Consider the following 20296-nt stretch of genomic DNA (forward strand, 5'->3'; position numbering starts at 1 on the left):
GATCTTTGCTTTATTTATTATTGAGGCAGAGTTTCTTGCTTAACCCAGAGTTGCTGATTTGGCTCTTATAGCTAGTCCTGTGTTCCTGGGTATCCCATCTGCTTTCCAATGCTGGGATTTCAAGTGGCTGGCTACCGTGCCTGCCTGACTTTTATGAGGGTTCTGAGAGTCCAGACTCCACCCCTCATGCTTGCTTAGCACTGTGCTTATGTGACAAGAAAACAATTGTAAGCTTATATTTTGTGATTCTCCTATAGAGTAATACATTTATGGACCTGGGGTGTGGTAAAATGCTTGCCTCACATACATGAAACTGTGGGTTTGAACCTTGGCACCATATAAACCAGGTATAGTTGTGCATGCGTGATGGAGGCAGCAGGGTCAAGAGGTTCAGGTTCATCCTCAGTTACATGGAAGTTCAAGGCTAGTCTGGGGTGCTTGAGACCCTGCTTCAAAAAAACGTTAATAAGCCAGGACTAATAGTGGCCTTTACCTTTAATACTGGAACTGGGGAGTTAGAGGCAGGCAGATCTCTTTGTGAGTTCAAAGCCAGCTAGGGCTACACTGAATACCCTATTTTCTTTTTCTTTTCTTTTCTTCTCTTTCTTTCTTTCTTTCTTTCTTTCTTTCTTTCTTTCTTTCTTTCTTTTTTTTTTTTTTTCTGAGACAGGGTTTCTCTGTGGCTTTGGAGCCTGTCCTGGAACTAGCTCTTGTAGACCAGGCTGGTCTCGAACTCACAGAGATCCACCTTCCTCTGCCTCCCAAGTACTGGGATTAAAGGCGTGCGCCACCACCTCCCAGCGAGATTCGTAGTTCTTAACTGTATTAGTTAATATCCCGACAAAAAGTGAATTAGGGGAGAAAGGGCTTATTTTCTGACAGTTCAGAGGAAGTGCAGTCCCCGAAAGTGGGGAAGACATGAGAGCAGGAGTGTGAGGCCAGCCTGGCAATCAGGAAGCAGTAGTCACATTATATTTGCACAGAGAACAAGGAGTGAGGGCAGATTATAAAACCTCAAAACCCATCCTTACTGACATATTTTCTAAAGCAAGCCTATTCCGTTTAGAGATCCCACAACTTTCCAGGCATCATAGCCAGGAACCAAGTATCCAAACACGAGCCTGTGGGGACATTTCACATCCAAACCCAACATAAGGAAACTAGAAGTACCACATAGTGAAACTAGAAGTGCTGGTTATTTTGTTGCTGACTGAAATGATCTGTCCTGTAAACAACTTACAGGCAACAGAAGTAAGAAATTTAAGAATTTTTCTTACATATATACTCTTGCTTTGATGACATTGGGTTGTTAGTGTATATTCCCTCAAATGCTTTCTCAAAAAAGATACTCATTTTGAGTCAGTATTTCTATGTAGCCCATGCTGACCTTGAATGCTCCATCCTCCTACCTCTTCCTTTCTACTTCTGAAGTTTTAAACTTGTATCACCACATCTGCCTTCAAAATGGACTGTTTGAAATCACACAATTCCTTAAATCAGAAACATGTTTGAGGAGCTGGAAAGACAGCTCAGTAGTGCGGTGCTTGAGGACCTCAAATTCATACTCAGTCCTGCCCCTGGCTCCCAGGTGTTCACAAACAAGAACCTGTGTGTGCATGTGCCGCTGATTCCTCTGCCGGTTTGTAGTGTAACACTTTTGCCTCTAGCATTCTTAACATGATAGTGTATCAGAATCACCCAGGGAGGTAACCCTCAAATGCAGCTTTCATAGTGAAAGAATATCATTTATCCCACTTAGCTCTGTTCCTTTTGCCAGTTTATTTGTGCCCAAGAGAATTTCTTCTGTAGAGCAAATAGATGTGTATTTACTTTGGGCTAATGATTAAGACTGTTGCCAGTTTTATCACTTTATCCCAGTCTAGTTTTCAAGTAAGACCTTGGTATTTGTTTCATTTTGTTTGTTTGTTTGTTTTTAAAGAAATTAAACTGGATGTGGTGGCACAGTCTTGTTACTCAGCAGGAGCCTGAGGGGTGTTGACAATATCCCTAGACTATGTGTCTAAGTGGACGTGAAATCCTGCCCCTGGGAGGAGTAGGGGAAAGGGAATAAATATGATCAAAATACATTGTAAGATTGTCTAAAAAATTAATATAGATTTTTTTGAAATTGAAAAAGATATTAAGATATATAAGAAGGCCAAAGTGAGATGGTACTGTGGGTAAAAGTTGCTTGCAAACTGTTCCTACAAATTTACTTTTTTTTTTTTTTTTTTTTTGGTTTTTCGAGGCAGGGTTTCTCTGTGGCTATGGAGGCTGTCCTGGAACTCACTTTGTAGACCAGGCTGGCCTCGAACTCACAGAGATCCGTCTGCCTCTGCCTCCCAAGTGCTGGGATTAAAGGCGTGCGCCACCAACGCCCGGCTTTTACATTGTTTTTAGGGGAAAAGAGTCTAACCATTTTCTCTCAGGTCTGTCCTGCTGCTGTCTTCCCCCTATCCCATTCTTCTCTGTCCCCAACAGCTGTGTATATTTTTATCTTGCCTGTCCCTCCCTTCCCCTGCACTACCCTCCCTACCTCCCCTTTTCCTTGTTCTTCCCACTCTAATTTTCTCTTTGAGGCAGTCACACTGTAGTAGCCTCAAGTGGCCTGGAACTTGCTGTGTAGACCAGGCTGGCCTCAAATGCATGACAGCTGTCTTCGCTGTGCCTCCCAGTCTTCAGCGTGCTGAAATTAGAGGCTACTAGGCCCTATTGACATTTAAATATTTTAATTGTGTGTGTGTGTGTGTGTCTGTGTGTCTGTATACATCTACACACACTTGGGCTTGCTCATTGGAAGTCGGGAGAACTTGAAACACTCAGTTCTCTACTTTCACCATTATGAGTCCTGGGGAATCAAACTCCCAGTTGCCAGGCTTGGTGGCAAGTGCCTTAGCCCACCTAGCCATCTCTCTGGTTTATTAAATGTGTAACCCAGGCTGGCCTTAAAATTGTGATCCTACTGCCTGCACGTTGTGTGCCATCTTAACTGGCTTGTTTTTTTTAACTAATGAGTTTTCAGATATTGTTGATAAATTACCACACAATGCTGTTTATTAACTAACATCTATGGATCTTTTTGCAGTTAAATCGGAGATCTGAAATTGTTGCTACTAGCTCTGGTGATTTCATCTTGAAGACTTATGTAAGACGAAGCAAGACTGACAGTTTTAAAACTTTGAAAGGCAACCCAGTTGGACTTAACATGTTAAGCAACAATAAGAAACTGAGGTACATTTAAAAGTTGAATAAATGCTTTAAAAATAGAAAGGTTGTCGTGTAGATGCTTCATTATAGAGAGGGTAAGCAAAGAGGTTGTTGACACTTTGTGGCCAGGGGCTTCTATAACCCGTTTCTTTTGAATTTGTCAGTAAGGCCAGGAAGTTGCATAGATTCTTTGAATCTTTTTTTAAAAATTTAAATATTCATGCACTCATTCATTTATTGTTTGTGTGTACATATGTATGTACATGTGCCATGATGTGCCCCTGGAGGTCAGAGAACAACTTGAGGGACTGGGACTGAACTCAGGTTTGTTAGCTTGGTGGCACTTGGCATTTATCTGCTGAGTCACCTTGCCAGATCTGGTCTTTTAAAATTATTTTTATATATTTATTTATTTTGTGTGTATATGATGCATGCATACATACATGTGTGTGCTCTATGTGTGGAAGCCGGACAGAATTTGTTGTTGGGTTCTTTTTTTTTTTTTTTTTTTTCCTTTTTTGTTTTTTGAGACCTGGTCACTATGTATTCCTAAGTCAGCTTGGCATTCACTATGTAGATCAGACTGTCTTCAAATCCAAATCTATTGCCTCTGTTCTTGACTGCTGCTAGCATACCTGGTCTTACATTTTTTTTTTTTGTTTTGTTTTTGTTTTGTCTTTTATTGAACTTTTAGCTTGCTGTCAGGTAGATGGTTTTCCCAGAGAGCCCTGAGTTCTGCATGCCCTTACCTTGCCTTACTTTGGCAGTGTTAGGGCCCACAGGAGACTTGCATAAGGATGCTAGGGATCTGAACTCAAGTTCTCATGCTCATAAACAATCAATTTACTTCCTGAGCCATCTCTTCAGTGCCCTTTGAGGCTTGAATTAGGACTTAATTGTAATAATTTCTGAGTAAAGCATATGTTGCAAGAAACATTTTAGTATATGGCATATCATGCATTTTCTTATGTATAGGTATGGAGAAAGCAGTCACAGCATTAGAAGTCTGAAGGCAGTACTCACACTCACATACCTCCTAGTTCAGATCATCTCAACAGGGGTCTTGTTTTCTCTTCAAAGATTTTATTCCACTTCTTCAGATAAAACATTGCTTTCCTAGTGGTTATGGTATAGTAAACTATATTTGCCCTAGGACTGAACTGCTAATATCAGTAACATACCATAAGTGGAGTTGAAAATCACTCTTGTTAGCAATAGAAAAGCCCCTCTATCACTATAAATAGCTGAATAAGATCTGTAAACATCACATAACTTTCAAGTTAATAGAATTAAAGTTTTGGGCTTCATGTATTCTAGTTATTCTTTTTCCTTGAGGATGTTGGAAATACTTAAAAATATTAGGAAGTCTCCTAATAGGCAATTTTAGATGGTTAATTTGGTTTATCTTTGTTATTATTATTTTAGTGCACAATTTTTGCTTATGTGTGCTCAAATTTTAAAGAGGTATTTTGTCAGTGTGTATGCAGTTTTTTATCTGTTCAAACTATTCTTCGTTTTTTGCGCAGTGAAAATACCCAAGCTACAACATTGTGTTCGGGGACTGTAGTTCATGGCAGACGCTTCCATCATGCTCACGCACAGATACCAGGTGTCAAAACTGCGGCTCAGAGGTAAGGACCTCATTCTCTTAGGCTGTAGCATTCCCTCTTCTTAAATATCTATTTAATCTTTATAAGATTGTTTTTCACCCTTTTCATGTGTAGAACTTGGCAGTTTGAAGTGTGAAATAATTCATGACTTGTTACACCTTATTTTATATTTGCTTTTTATAAAGTTTTGTGGAGAATTTAAAATAAGAACCATTTTCTGAATTACTTTCTAGATCTAAGAAGGTAGATATTTAGTGAAGCTGATAAATAATATTGATCTTAATGTACTAGCTTGAACTGGTAGTTGACCTAAGGAGCAAAAGTATTTTTTATTCATTTTCTTGTTTTGTAGATTTCAGAATATCAACCAAATCCCATTTAGCTTTAAGTGTTTGGTTATGTTATAAATGTAGTTTTCACTAATGTTGAAAGTACTGTTTCATCGAAGCAATGAAAGTAATGGTTGGGGAAAGATTTTGAGCTTTTTCAGAATCATTTTTAGAATGTTAATATCTCCTTCCAATTGATTCAAGATTCTTAAGCCCTAGGGTGGTAAACTACAAATACTTTATTATAACTGGTTGCATTTATTTTTTGTATACAATTTACATAGTGTTCTTTATTATTAAACTTGTTATTCATTAAAAAAACAATGTTTCAAACCTTAGAAACTTGCTTTATCTGGTGCTTGTGTAGATTCACTGCAATAATCTTTGACAATATCTTTAGATTTTTCTCGTAATTTAAGATGACTAAATGAAAACTTGTTTTTCTTAAATATGTTCCTATAGTTTTCATATAAAATTGTAAAGAAATTCAGTTCAGTAGACAGAAGTTACTGCTCACTGCAAGCCAAAAATTGCTTTGTTGTAATTTGGGGTACACAAATTAGGGTCTTTGGCCAGCATGGGGCACTAACATAAGGATAAAGGATATAAAATAGATGTATGGTTTCACAGAAAATTAAAATCAGAAAATTTGGTTGTGTTTTGTTTTATACTAGGTATCTTTTATGAGTTGCTGCTCCTCTCTGAAAATGATTTAGTTTGTAAAAGCTAGTATTTGTTGGTAAAAAGATTGTTTTCTAAAGAACAGCAGCCGGAATTAATTCGTATCCCAAGACCATCCTGAGTCAAAATATCTGTCCAGAATGCTTAGGGGCAGTGAAGGAGACTTTAGAGACCTGGGTGAGCAGCACAGTGTTCACGTGTGTCTTAGTTCTGTGTAAGAGGAAGCATTCTTGGTCTATGACCTACCTGTCTTTTAAAGGATTTTGAACTCCACAGTCAAATCATTGACAGTTCTCAGTTTTATTCCTTTAGAAACAAAGAGATTTGGTATGTTACAAAACAGGTATTGTATGATTAATATGTCCCCACCCTCTAAGATCAAATTTAATGAACAATTTAAGGATAGGAATTAAATGAATCCAAATGTGGTGGTGTGTGCCTGTAATTCCAGCACTTAGGGTCAAACTGAAGCAGCGAGAATGCCATGGATTTGAGGCCATGTTGGGCTAGAGAATTTAGTGAGGGCTACTGCAGAGAGAGGGAGGCCCTGGGTCCTCCCCCTCCCGCCTCAGCACTCCCCCCCCACCGTCCTGAAGGAGGATGTAGTCCAGCAACCAGCCTCTGAGAGTGCTCTAGAGCCCCCAGAACACAGTTGAGAGGCCTTAAATCTTCACATGAAAATTAACAACTGTTACAAGTTTGGTAGAGGAGTAGGACTTGTTTTTCAAGTCAGTCAGACATTGTTCTAGTAATTTGTAGTTTTAAAGACAGATTGATCTTTTTTGTGGGGGAAAGTTGATAAATATTATATCAGATTTTTATAATTTGGGAAAGATGATTAACTCTAATCTTTTCTTATTACTGCTACAAAAGGAATCTGTTTTCTTACTACTGTTCCAAAAGTTGTTTTATACATAAAAGATAGGCTCATTTACTAACAGTACTAAAGGAAATTATTGGAGAAAAATGAACTGCAAGTATTTAAAAATCTGTTTACATTGCAGCTCCCTCCTCCTCCTCCTCTTTTTCTTTTGGTTTTTCGAGACAGGGTTTCTCTATGACTTTGGAGACTGTTCTGGAACTCACTCTGTAGACCAGGCTGGTCTTGAACTCACAGAGATCTGCCTGCCTCTGCCTCCCGAGTGCTGGGATTAAGGGCGTGTACCACCAATGCCCAGCAGAATTTCACTTTTTAATCATTCTTTTTTTAGCTTTCTCTTAAAGGTTGGTTTAAAAGTGTTATAAGCGGAAAATAAATAAAAGTCTTTAAAAACATATATAATCCAGTAAAGTGTGGCACATATCTTTAATTCACTACTTAGGAGCATGAAGTGGTAGGGTCATTAGTTTGAGGTTAGCCTCCTTTGAGTCTTTTTCTCAGACACAAAAAACAATAAACCACACTCAGAAACTAGGTCCTAGAAGAGGCTAGGTTTAATTATTAGTGAACTGTTCCACCTTGGGAGACATTTTGAGATTCTAAGTTAAGACATAAATACCAGAATTAAATCAGTGTCTGTTTTCCTCTTTATTTTTACGCTTTTGTTTGAAGATTTACTTTCTTTTTTTTAATTATGTGTCTGTGTGGGGCTATAGGCAGTCCTATGTCCCTGAGACGGGAGCCAGAAGTCAAACTTGGTCCTCTGTATGATCAGTCTCTGCTCTTAACCACTGAGTCATCTTTCTAACCCATCCTTTTCTTTTTAAGACCAGTAGCCCAGCATTAGTTAGAAGACACTTTTCTGGGCGTTGGAGAGATGGCTTAGTGGCTAAGAGTCCTGGCTCTTCTTTCAGAGGTCCTGAGTTCAGTTCCTAGCAATTGCATGGTGTCTCACAACCATCTATAGTGAAATCTGGTGCTCTCTTCTGGCCTGTAGGCAGAACACTGCATACATAATAAACAAATCTAAAAAAAAAAAAAAAAAAAAAGATACTTTTCCTTGCCATTTTATATGAAATAGTCCAAAAAAGAGTGTAAGTTGACACTTTCAAAGGCCTGCTTTATTAATAACTTCCACATGCTTAATCTTATTTTTATACATGTGCATACTTCTGGTGTGAGACTTAATAATACATACATTGAAGTTTCTTGTGGAATGGTGTGACTTGTAAATTAGATGTGTGTGAGTCTGTGTGTGTGTGTGAGAGACAAACAGACAGAGTGTGTGAAAGAGAGAGTGTGTGTTTGTGTGTGTGTGTGTGTGAGAGAGAGACAGAGACAGAGAGACAGAGTGAGAGAGAGTGTGTGTGTGTGTGTGTGTGTGTGTGTGTGTGTGTGTGTGTGTGTGTGTGTGTGTGTGTGTGTGTTTCTCAGGATGGAAGCCAGGGATTCCATTCCCACCTAGTGGCATCATCTGTCTCTACTATGTATTTTTCTTAAGGATAAGGTGGTATTAATTTCTTTCTCTTCCTGCCTCTTAGTTTATTGGGAAGAGCCAAATCTATTTCTTTATCTTTGTTCTATATTCTATACTTTCTGTGTTTTTTACAGGTGAGTTTTAAAGACACAAAGTAGATTCCTTGTTTGCCTCTTGGGATCAGCAGTGTGACATTAGAAGTATCTCACTTTTAGATGTTTTAACATTTCCTGGGACTGTAGCTTCCTACTAGAGAAAAAACTAGGCTGTGTTTGAACTTGGGTGTTTATATTTCCTTGACTTCAACAGAAATGCCATGTTACCATTTTTCTGTTATCTGACATAAATTTTCTACAAGTTTTTAGTAGCACAGGTAAGCTTCCAAATATGTTAGTATAGATGTGTTGTTTCTTCACTGTTGAAAACAGTTTTAATGTCTCCTGCTATTCTTTCTTAATTTTGTCAGATTGTACTTTTGGCTTACTTGCATGCTTCCACTGAAAGGAATGTAATACTGTAGTGTTGAAATTTTGTTAAGTAGGTTGTATTTACAGTTTTGAATATCTAATCCTTTATATGATGGAGAGCAATAGTTTCAGAATGTGAGTTTTGTTTTATTCTAACTTGAAGACTATAGTTTTACTCCATGACTGATGTCTTCTGGAATTTTCATGAATTGTGGCAAAATGTTAAACTTTCATACATTGATTTGTGATAAGAGGCTTTGATTATAAACCTAACCTTTGCTTGTATCCTAAATAACATACAGTATTTATTCTAAGACTGTTGTGCTTGTAGAAACTTTGTGTCTAATATAATAAAGCTGAAATTATTGGAATTTTTAATAATTTCTTGGAAATATTATTTCTTGAAAATGATATCTATGACTGTCATAAAATAATCTGTCATCCAATGCTTTATAGGCAAAGCCCTTCTGAGAATTTTCAGTTTTATGCATCTATGTCTTTCTGTTAAATATTTGACTACTTATGTTGTCCAAAACTGAAAAAATTAAGCAATAGTTCATATGTAGTAAATGCAAAATATCATTAAAACAAATTGCTTGTATTAATACTTTTGCCTTGTTGACTGCAATAATTACAACTGCAATGAAAATATCAACAATGAAGTCTTCCCTCTTACATTTTTTTTCTTTTTCATGTTTTAAGCAATCAGGACCGAAATGAAAGGTAAGCTTAATGTTTGAAATTAGAACATGGGTGTAGCAGTAAATTATCATCTTATATGCTTTGAACAATACCCCAAATTGGAGCTCATCACTAAAGCTTAATAGTTTAATGAAAGGAAAAATATTAATAGTACATTGTAATATTTGGTGTGTGGGTAATGTTTCAGTATAATTCTCAATGCATATATTAGTTCATAGATGGTTATTATATATTTATGCTGATGTGTAATTTTCTTTAAAAATAAAATTTTCAGTGCCTTAATTGTAAAGTTGCTTTCAGTGAAAGCACCAGAATCTTCCGGCAGGATGGCTTGAGTAGACTGAGGCATGAAGAGCACAGGATGAGCTAAATAGCAAGGCTGTCCGTAGCCTGAAACTCACTGTGTAGACCAGGTTAGACTTGCTAATTTTACATGCTCTGTAAAATGGACTGGGAGACAACTTTTTTCTTATAGACTAATTCTAAATGAAATATATAGGTATTGCTGTCCTTTTTAGTGTGGACTGAATTTGTTGCCAAGTAGAGTAAGGAGAGAAAATGGTAGTTTTAGAATAAAGAAGATTGGTAGAGGTTACCTTAGACAAGAGGCCAAGGTTGGCCAGGTGTGGTGGCTCACAACCTGTAATCTCAGTATTTAAGAAGCTGAGGCAGTAGGATCTAAGTTGTACGAGCTCAGTGCGGGCCACAGAGGAAGGGAAAGGCATCCAGTGCTGCATAGAGAAACCCTGTCTCCAGGGGAGGAAAGAAAGAAAGCTGGCATAATAGTGCACTCCTTAATCCAGCAGTCAGGAACCGCTGGTTGTACTACCCCAGAGCTACGTCCTCAGCCTGAAGACTACAATTTAAGGAAAAGAAAATTATGGGTAGTGATTTGATTTTCTTGTCAAACAAAAAAAGATCATTCTTGTGGACAAGTGAGAGGGCACAGAGATAGAGCCTCTTGTCACTAAGCTTGACAAACCTGAGTTTGATATCTAGATGCATATGGGACTTAAGGAGTTTTTTGTTTGTTTGTTATATTTTTGAGACAGGGTTTCTATGTGCACTTCTGGCTGTCCTGTGCACCCCCACCTCCTGAGTCCTGGGATTAAAGGTGTGTGCCATCACCACATGGCTAAGGAATATTTTTATGTCTGCATTTTAGTATAATTAAGAGCAGCTGGTTTTTCTTATTTGTGTAGAAAAAATGCAGGAAAAAATTGGAAACAGTAGCTATGAAGTCTGGAATACAAGTAAATACATGTAATATTGCAGCACATGTTCATTATGGATATTACATGTATTTATGTTTCATCCTCATTAGCAATACATAGGTAGTACAAAGCATCAGATTGCAGTGTATATGATTTGTTTTCCGGGGTGTTAAATAATTGTGGGGTTTTTGTTAATAATATTCAACATTTCAAAACACTGTTTTTGTTGTCCATAATTTAAAAAATAAAAGATACAGAATTTCAGTGAAGTATCACTGTATTTGTGTCAGACTTTATTATAGCTATGTAACCATATGAAACATGAATATTTTAAGCTTGATATAGTATAGTTAGGAGCCCCAGACGTTGATTTGTTTGTTTGTTTGTTTTGAGGTAGAGTCTCATGCAGTGCATGCTGCCTTCAACTCAAGTGAAACTGAGCTTGACTTTGAACTCCTGGTCCTTCTGCCTTTCCAACTGCTGGGATTACAGGCATGTGCTACCATGCTAGGCTAGAAGTTGAAAGCATGGCCTTCAAAAAAATTAGTTTTGAGCATTTAAAATCTATTCTTTCACAATTTCATCCATATGCAATATGAACTGATTGACCTGAGTATGTTCCCATCTTTCCCTCCTCTGAACCCCTTCCTCTCTCTAACAAGTGCCTACCTACTTCTTCCTTTTGTATGTATCCCCTCTCCTGCGAATTTAATTAGAATTGCTTGCTGGAACATAGGTGAGGGCTTTTTGTTGTTGTTGCTGTTTGTTTTTTTACTTAGGGAAAACTTGCCACTGGCTATACCACTAAGAAATACCCTGGCCATTCCTCCATTAACTATTACTGCCTGTGACTCCTCAAGAACAGATGGGACCCATGAGCTTCTTCCCCATCTGTGATGGAATATTGATAGGCCCAGGCTTATGCAGGCTTTGTGTAGATAGATTCCACTGCTATGAGTTCATGAGAACAACTGCCCTCTTACATCTAGAAAATAGCATTCTTCTACTACCTTCTCCACAATGTTCCCTGAGCCTTTCCTGTGTGGGGGTGGGGTGGGGTGTGTGTGTGTAGATGTCATGTTGAGAGCTGAACTTTCAGCAGTCACTTGTTCTTAACACCTTGATCATTTGTGAGTCTCTGCATTAACTGTCATGTATTTCAAACAGAAACCTCTCTGAACAATGCTGAAGTTAGCACTATCCTGTGGGTATAAACATAAATATTTAGAAGGCAGTTTGATACTGTCTATTTGGCAAACCAGCAGCACTACATCCCATCAAGAGCTTTTGAATAGGTCTATAGTATCAAGCATGAATTCCCTCCTGTACAGAGAACCTCAGAGCTGGCTACCCCAGTAAGCATGTCCTGCCTGACAGATTGAGATTGTAGTTCACAGGTACATAAGATAGTAGAGTCATTGGTGTTTTTCTTCTTAACATTCTAAGAAGATAATACCTGTACTGTGAAAGCTAGCTAGCAGGGCTTCTAGTCTTTCTTTTCCTTTGGTTCATTGTCTTCATATACCCTATACTGGCTTGGAACTCTAGCTGAAATGACCTTGAACTTTTCTTTTTAATGATTTATTATTATGTGTCTATGTATCTTCTTGTGGCTATGGGCACATGAGTGCAGGTGACTTTGGAGGTCAGAAGCGTTGACTTTTTCAATTTTTCCAGGAGCTGGAGTTATAGACGACTCGGGGTGTGTGGGTGTATGTTTGTTCTGGGAACGGAATTTAGGTCCTCTGCAAGAGAAGTTAAGATTGCTTGTAACTGCTGACTCTAACCTTGAACTTTTGATCCTCCTGCCTCAACCTCCTGAGTGCTAGAATTACATGCAAACAAACAAACAAACAAACAATATATAGTGCTGGCATCAAACCCAGGTCTTCATGCAGGCTAAGCAAACACATTCCATCCGCTGAGTTAAATTCCCCAGCTTTATTTTTTCATGATACCATTGCACGAAAGGCAAGTCCTTTCCCCCATCCTCATAATTTATATCATCACAAATTTTAAAATCCTGCAAGAGTAGAAATTGTCCACATGTTCCTGCCATTACTTTAGTCATTGTTGCTGACATAGTTTGCTGGGATTCGATTCTAAAATTGTCATTTAATAATCGTGGGGTTATGGACCAGTTAATCTGAACTCACAGAGATCCTCCTGCCTCTCTATGCCTCCCCAGTGCTGGAAGTAAAGGTGTGTGCCACCACCACCCTGCCTGCCTCAGTTTTCTCATGTATAAAAATATTGGTCATGAGAATAAGGAATTAATAGGAAACATTTTCAACATTAGTATCTGGCATAACAGTATTCAGTGTTTTGCTGATTGCTCTTACAAGTACATTACTATCTCCTCTTTTAATAGTATTTTCTTTATCATTTTTATTTCACCTTTGACCTTTATGTGGAAATATGAAACCCTTGAAAGAATATTCATTTGTGATTTATTAGAAACACTAAACACTAGTGTGAATATATACAAATAAATAGAATAGTTTCTTTAGTTTTCTACTGTATGAGATAAGAGTATTTTTGGACTCTTTTACCTAGAGTTGGAAAGTATCTCTTAGACCTCCTGAGTCAGTACTTCTTTGTTCCTTTATGTAGTGATTTTCTCTCAATATTAGCTACAGAAAATTGTCTTTCTCAAAACTGTGTACTTAGATAAGTTATATTTACTATAGGTTGTGTGTCAAGGGAAGTGTGGTAGCTTATGATTGTACTCCCAGTACCAAGGCAGGATTACAAACTTAAAGGCGGCCTGTGCTACATAATGAGACCCCTTTCTGAAATAATGATTGTATATTAAGTTTGATAGACTAGTTTTAAGATAAATGCATTTCTGGCCATAATGTCCTATGGCAAGATAAGACAAAGACATTGCTTGTTCTAGAATTGATTTGTATGAAACAACTTTTGTGCTGATTTTAGCATTGTCATGGTCAAACTTAACATTCATTTTTTGGTTCATTATTCATTTTACTCACTAATTACTTTTCAAATAATGAAAAACATACAAAAATAGAAATTGAGTTGTGTTCAGATGGACAATTTATTCAAGCTGATATGTGACAAGTTTTTTAATGTGAATTTCATAGACTGTTTAAAAGGCAATTTTAAGAGAAAAAGGTCTAGATTTTGCATTTGAGGGATAAATATGTAGTATCCAAAGTGATTACTTTAGAAACTGACTAAAGGTAATGCCTGGAATTCCAGCTACATGGGGTTATGACAGAGGGTCTCTTAAATCTGGCAGTTTTGAGACCATAAGTGAGGCACTTTTTCTAAATAAAAAAAAATTCAATTAAACATGTGACTGCCTTAAAATTGATAATTTGAGTTTATTTACTAAGTATGTATTCCAAAAATCCTGTATTGTGGCTTTGGTAGATTAACAATGTAAATGAGGTAACACCGAGGCTCTCTGGCTGTAGTTTTATTTTCCTAATGCAGCTTTATTTTATAGCATCACTTCTTTACCATGACAAGTTATGGTTCCTCTGAATAAATATATTATAAGTAGTCCTTTAACTTTGTCATTTTGAAAACTGCATTTCCTATTTGAATGAAATTATGCAAATTTCCTTTTGTAGGAAAGAATATCCACCTCATGTCCAAAAAGCTGAAAACAACCCTGAAATGTTAAGTCATGTCCAAGGTGTAGGTAAGTTACAGTTTTTTTTTTTTTGTTACCCTGTGGAGGGTTTTGAATTCCTGAGTGGGGAATACAAATAGAGAGAATATAGATACTAGCTTTAGAATAGTCTCCAGCATAATAGAAATAATATTGAAAAGCATACTTTATGACAGATTTGAGATTTTTTTATTTTAAACTGTGGTCTTATTGTCAGTATGGTTGCACAGTCAGGTGAGTACAGTTTAAGATCTTTGGATTAGATTATGTTATGTTTTTGTTAAAGACCCAAGTATTAGTTATACATTATAGCTTTAGAATAGTTTTATATTGGATTATACCAGTTTTGTATTAATGCAAAAAAAAAGAAAACCCAATGTATTTCACTATCAAGTTGATTTTCCTTATGTGAAATAGTGATTTTATTTTATTTATTTTTAAGGATATCTGGGAATGCATGCCATTGGGCATGTGTGGAGGTCAGAAGACAGATTTGGGGAATCTTCTTCCCTCCCTTCTCCTTGTGGATGCAATCTGTTTTGTTGTTTTTGCCATGCTGTGTATTCAAGGATAGCTGATTCGCTGGGCCTTTCCACTGTATTCCACCATAGGAGTGCTGGGATTACGGATGTAGGCTCTGGGATATAACTCTAGTGGTTGAGCTTGCACTGCAAGTGCTTTTACTCTCTGAGCCATCCTGACAGCCCAGCATTGTTCTTTCTGTTGTTTAGAGATCAAGGTGTCTCTGTTGCAGGCTGTCCTTTAACTTAAATCCTTGTCCCTTAACAAGGTAGATAGAACTTACTGTTGTGTGCTGCTAAGCGAGCCCAATTTAGAATAGAGTCTTAATTTGTTTTTAGATTTATTTTTGTAAGTTGTAACTTTGGGGAGAGGGCATATGCATGTTTATGGGTACCCATAGAGGCCAGAGGCTTCAGATCCTCCTGGAACTGGAATTACAGAAGTTGTGAGCTGCCTAACATGTGCACTGGGAACTTAGTTCTGGTCTTCTTCAAGAACCATCTCCATAGCCCCTGTATTGTTTTGGAGGCTGTCGGTCCAGCCTGGCCTCGAACTTACAGAGATCCGCCTGCCTCTGCCTCCCGAGTGCTGGGATTAAAGGCATGCACCACCACCGCCCGGCCCCGTAATGGATTTCTTAATATGTGTCCTCTTTATTTACAGGCAAGGCTTTGCTTGTTTTTAAACATGATGGTTCGTAGCGCCAAACTTTTGTACATGCACTGAGTGTAGTTCTGTTGTATAAGTAGGAGTTTTTGTGCTCAGTTTCATCATTTCTTATTATCTTGCATTATTCTTTTCGATTTTGAATTATTATACTTTGCAGTATATAGTTACGTTAATAAATTGAGTTTAGCAGTAATGGCCATCTTTCTCAATGTCCATTCTGTTACACTTTCATTCTTTATTGACACTGACTCCGTTCTACTTATTAAGTCAAATACATTGTATTTGTTATATACTTATATTCTATTTCTTGTGAAAAATCCCTCTAAATTCAAAATTTATTCTTCATTTTGTACAGAAAAGCAAATAATGCCATAGAAGCATTGAATTATTTACCCAGACTTACAGAGCTAGCAGTGGCAGCTGGCTTGAAACCCAGGTCTGTTTAATGCCAAATCTCTTACTCAGTGCAAAGTTGCATTGATCTTCACAGAAGAATAATATAAATACTATTTCCATTTGACAAATGGCTACAGAGAGACAAAGTGATTAGATTCACTAGTAATATTTTAGACATTCATCCAGTTAGCTAGAATATTTATCCAACAATATACATTACTACTCAACAATATTCATTCAGCTGGACATTGTAGCACACACCTTATATCCCAGTACTCTGCAGGTAGACACAGATAGGCCTCTGTGAGTTGGGCTAGCATGGTCCACATAGAAATTTCAAGCCATCCAAGGCTACATAGTAAGACCCTTAAACAAAACCACCCAATAATATTCATTAGGGAATTAGAAATAATCTTTAGATTTCTTTGTGTTTTTTACTTTACAATAACTGTAGATATAATTATCTACTATTATTACAGAAAAATGGCAACACTAGTATAAAATGGTTCCTATTTATTCATCTTTGTGATACCTTTTAAATCAGTACTTTTGTCAAAGTGAAGATTAGTACAGGGTGTTTGTTTGTTTATTGGGTTTTTGTTTGCCCTTTTTGGTTTTTCAAGACAGAGTTTCTCTGTAGCTTTGGAGAGTGTCCTGGAACTAGTTCTTGTAGACCAGGCTGGTCTTGAACTCACAGAGATCCACCAGCCTTTGCCTCCCAAGTGCTGGGATTAAAGGCATGTGTTTGAGTCTTGTATCCCAGATTTGGTTTCTGTAGTGCTGGATATCGAACCCACGTCTTTGTGCAGTAAGCACTGTACCAACTGAACTACTCCAGCCAAGGCTGTATTCATCTTGAGCGTAAGAAAAATTATATATAGATGCTACCTCTTATCTTTAAGTATATTAAGGTTATGGAGCCTTCCATTTTCAGCCACTCTTTTTGTCATTGTTGCAGGTACATCTCTTTGAGGTCATGGTCAACCAGGGCTTCCTAGTAAGACCTCGTCTCAAAATAAAGTAAAGCAAATCTGAAACAGCATGTTACTGAAAGGGATTGAAGATTGAGGATTTTCTTTGAGGCACACGCTGTTGTTCAGTCTAGTCTGTTTACTCCTGGACTCAGTTTCTCTGCCTTGGCCTTTCCAGTACTCAGAACCCATATCCTGTTGAGGGCCATGTTTTCAGACTATTTTGCTGTAAATTAATTTTGCAAGTAATTTGCTATATTCTGGATACCTGTGTTTATGTACTTTCTGATTTTAAAAGATGTTGTCTGTGTTCCTTTTTACTCAGAGTGGAATAGTATAGCTCTTTGTGAGCATTTGTTTGGAAATAGCAAAATATACTGTCCCTGATAAAATCCACTAGCATATGGATGCCCTAGACTAGCATGTTTTTCTGTGTAACCTCAGGGTAAAACTGATAGATTTTTAATTCTTTTATGTCCTTTGGCTGTAGGCTAAGGTTTTCAGATTCTAAATTTATACATGGCTCATTTCTATTGTAAAGGATAAGTCATTTTCAAAGGTGACTTAGAAACATCATCTCTTCCCCTAAATTCCCCTGCTTCTGCCTCCCGGGTACTGGAATTAAAGGCTTGCACCACCACATTTCACTAATTTCATACTCAAATGCATCATGTAGTTTTGTCTTCATGCAATTTATTAATCTGGTAAATTCTTGTCCAGTTTTTTGTCCTTTGTAGTTTTTGGGTGTTTAAAAAATATATGATAGCCAGGAGGTGGTGGTGCATACATTTAATCGCAGCACTTGGGAGGCAGAGGCAGGCAGATCTCTCTGTGAGTTTGAGGCCAGCCTAGTCTACAGTGCAAGTTCCAGGACAGGCTCTGAAGCTATACAGAGAAACCCCATCTCAAAAAATCAAAAAGTATATATAAATATTTATGTGTGTGTGTATACATGACTCACTATCTCTATTGTAAAGGATAAATAATATATTTACCTTATTTCTCACAGGCATATTGGCAACAATAGACTAGTATCAACAAGTATTTTGTTATTAAATGAGTGCTCATAAAAGTACAAATTGGGTGCAGTGGCAATTGTGGATTGATTAATTGACAAGGGTGAGACAAAGCAGCTTCTTAGCAAAGAACAGTGTGGATTCATCAGATAAATTGAGCAGACTTTGCTTATATGGAGAGGGACTTATGGAAGAGAATAGAAGAAAATACTCTGGAGAAATGAACCTCTGTGAGATGAAATATGAAGTCAGAAGAGAAAAGGAAGCAGAATATGGTGGCCTATGGCTGTGCTGGTGTTTGGGACCCAGAAACAGGAGGAAGCTCCCAAGTTTAAGGCCAGCCTGGACTACATAGCCAGGTTAACATAGCTGGACCTCGTCTCAAAACAGGGGAAATAAAAGAAGAGCTATTAGAACTATTTAGCAAAGTTGGGAGTATGCCAATAGAACAATTATATGTGAAACAATTCATTTCTAGGGGAAAATTACATAATAACTACTAACACACACACACACACACAAATCTACTCGTAGCATAAGAGTTAGTTTAATTTTACTTTATTTAAATATTTGTACCAAATGTTTGAATTCCTATGTTTTCTTACTAGTAATCTAAGAACAAAGCTAAGTTCGAGGGAAAGGGACATATGTGGTTTAGTCCGGTATTTATTTCTGTTGCCTTATTTCAATTGAATAAAACTTTGCCATACTAATGAAAGTAGTCTGCAGTGTGGAAATCCTGCTGAGAAGGGAAAACCAGGTCAAAGTAGCTTGGACATTACTGCCTTAGACTTAAAAGGTCTTGTTTTTTGTTTTCTTACATGTATGTGTGTGTGTGTGCATGTCCTGGCATGAGAGTACACAAGTTGAACAACTTTCAGGAGTTCTTTTCATCCATCATGTGAGCTCTGAGAATCAAATTCATGTTGTCGGTGTTGATGGCAAGCACCTCCTCCCTCTAGCCATTTGGTTATTCTTTATCATACATGCTATACAGCATCCAATTTTAACTAAAAATTAATAATTAAAATGTGGACTTTAACAAAGATCATGGAGAACTTACTAAATTTAAATTCAGTGCTTTTCACCCCACTGTTTCCTTTAGACCGCATAATGAAGAGAACAGAAGAGTCGGAATCCTATGTAGAGCCTGAAATTAAGAGGAAAGTACAGCAGAAACGGCATTGTAGTACTTATCAGCTATCTCCACTGTCCCCTGCCTCAAAGAAGTATTTGACCCATTTAGAGGTAGGTAGAGAAGTTACCCTTCTCACTAATCACACAGTACTTTCATTACTATTTTAAAATCTTGTTTTATGACTGTGTATGTTTGTGAGAGTGTGGTCATGTGCATGCCATGACTTAACGTGGAGGTCTGTGAACAACAGCCTTTGGGAGTTGGTTCTTTCACTCTGGATTCTCAGGATCAGACTCGGCATCAGGCTTTGCAGGCTTTATGTGCTGAGTCATCCCATCAGCCTGTTCACATTGCATTCATTGCTTATTACATTCTGGATGATCTTTCATTATAGGACACAAAGGAACCGAGAAACATTATTTAAGTACATGTTTCTGGCTTAAACAGACCATTTTCTACTTGTCCAAAATATAGAATTTTTTTCTGTAAAGAATCTATCAGTGCATCCCTATAGCACAGTCCAGATTATTGTACTCAGCCAAAAACAAAGAGGCAAAACACTTTTAAAATTTTTTGGTTTTGACGGGGTAGCCCACACCTTTAGTCTTAGCACTCTGTGAGTTCAGGGCCAACCTGGTCTATAGAACTAGTCCAGGACAGACTCCAAAGCTACAGAGAAACCCTGTCTTGAAATACCCAAAATAGATAGATTTTTAAAAAACCTTTTTATTTGGTTGATTTTATTTTGGGAGATCTTGTAGTCCAAGATAACTTAACTCCAATTTATTACTGTCTTCTAGCTTTAGCTTTCAAATTGTTGATTGCAGGCATGAGATATCATATGTAGCTATAAAATTTATAAAACCTAGGGTAGGAGAGATGTCCCAGTTACTAAAAGCACTTGCCAAACAAGCCTGAGGACCTGAGTTCAAATCCTCAGAACCAGTGTAAAGCCAAATGTGATGGTCCATATATGTAATACCAGTGCTCCTAGAGCACGATTTGGGGGCGGGGCCCGGCAGGAGATTCCAGTGGCAAAACAAGACAAAAGGACTGAAACCCAAGGCTGTCTTCTGACCTGTCGGTGTTCATTCTTGTCTCTCCTTCCCTTATTCCTCTTCTCTCCCTTTTCACATCTCGCCTCTTTTTTCTCCCTCTCCTTAATTTCATCTTTCTCCCTAAATTCGTCCTCTCTCTTTCCCCCATAAATATTATATTACACACAAAGAAAAAAAATAATTAAAAAAAATACTAATTTGGGTCTGGAGGGATGCTCAATGCTTAAGAGCATGTATTGCTCTTACAGAGGCCTGAGATCAATTCCAAGCACTCAAGTTGGGCAGCCCACAAGCACCTGCAACTCCTCCAACTCCAGGG

General features: G+C 37.6%; 1 protein-coding gene across 7 annotated transcripts in view; it reads left to right on the forward strand.

Annotated features, from left to right (window-relative positions):
- Senp6 (SUMO specific peptidase 6) overlaps positions 1-20296 on the forward strand; it is an 81537-nt gene that overhangs the window by 19339 nt on the left and 41902 nt on the right. For 4 of the 7 annotated variants that reach the window (XM_021229333.2, XM_013116086.3, XM_021229336.2 and 1 more), the window contains 5 exons: positions 3086-3231; positions 4734-4838; positions 9354-9374; positions 14167-14237; positions 18887-19029. In XM_021229333.2, the coding sequence (XP_021084992.1) occupies positions 3086-3231; positions 4734-4838; positions 9354-9374; positions 14167-14237; positions 18887-19029 (486 nt within the window). The remainder of the gene's footprint in view (positions 1-3085; positions 3232-4733; positions 4839-9353; positions 9375-14166; positions 14238-18886; positions 19030-20296) is intronic. The other 3 variants (XM_021229334.2, XM_013116087.3, XM_021229337.2) reach the window with 1 other exon arrangement.

Source organism: Mesocricetus auratus, unplaced genomic scaffold (assembly GCF_017639785.1).
Source record: "Mesocricetus auratus isolate SY011 unplaced genomic scaffold, BCM_Maur_2.0 Super-Scaffold_100691, whole genome shotgun sequence".
NCBI classification, from domain to species: Eukaryota; Metazoa; Chordata; class Mammalia; order Rodentia; family Cricetidae; genus Mesocricetus; species Mesocricetus auratus.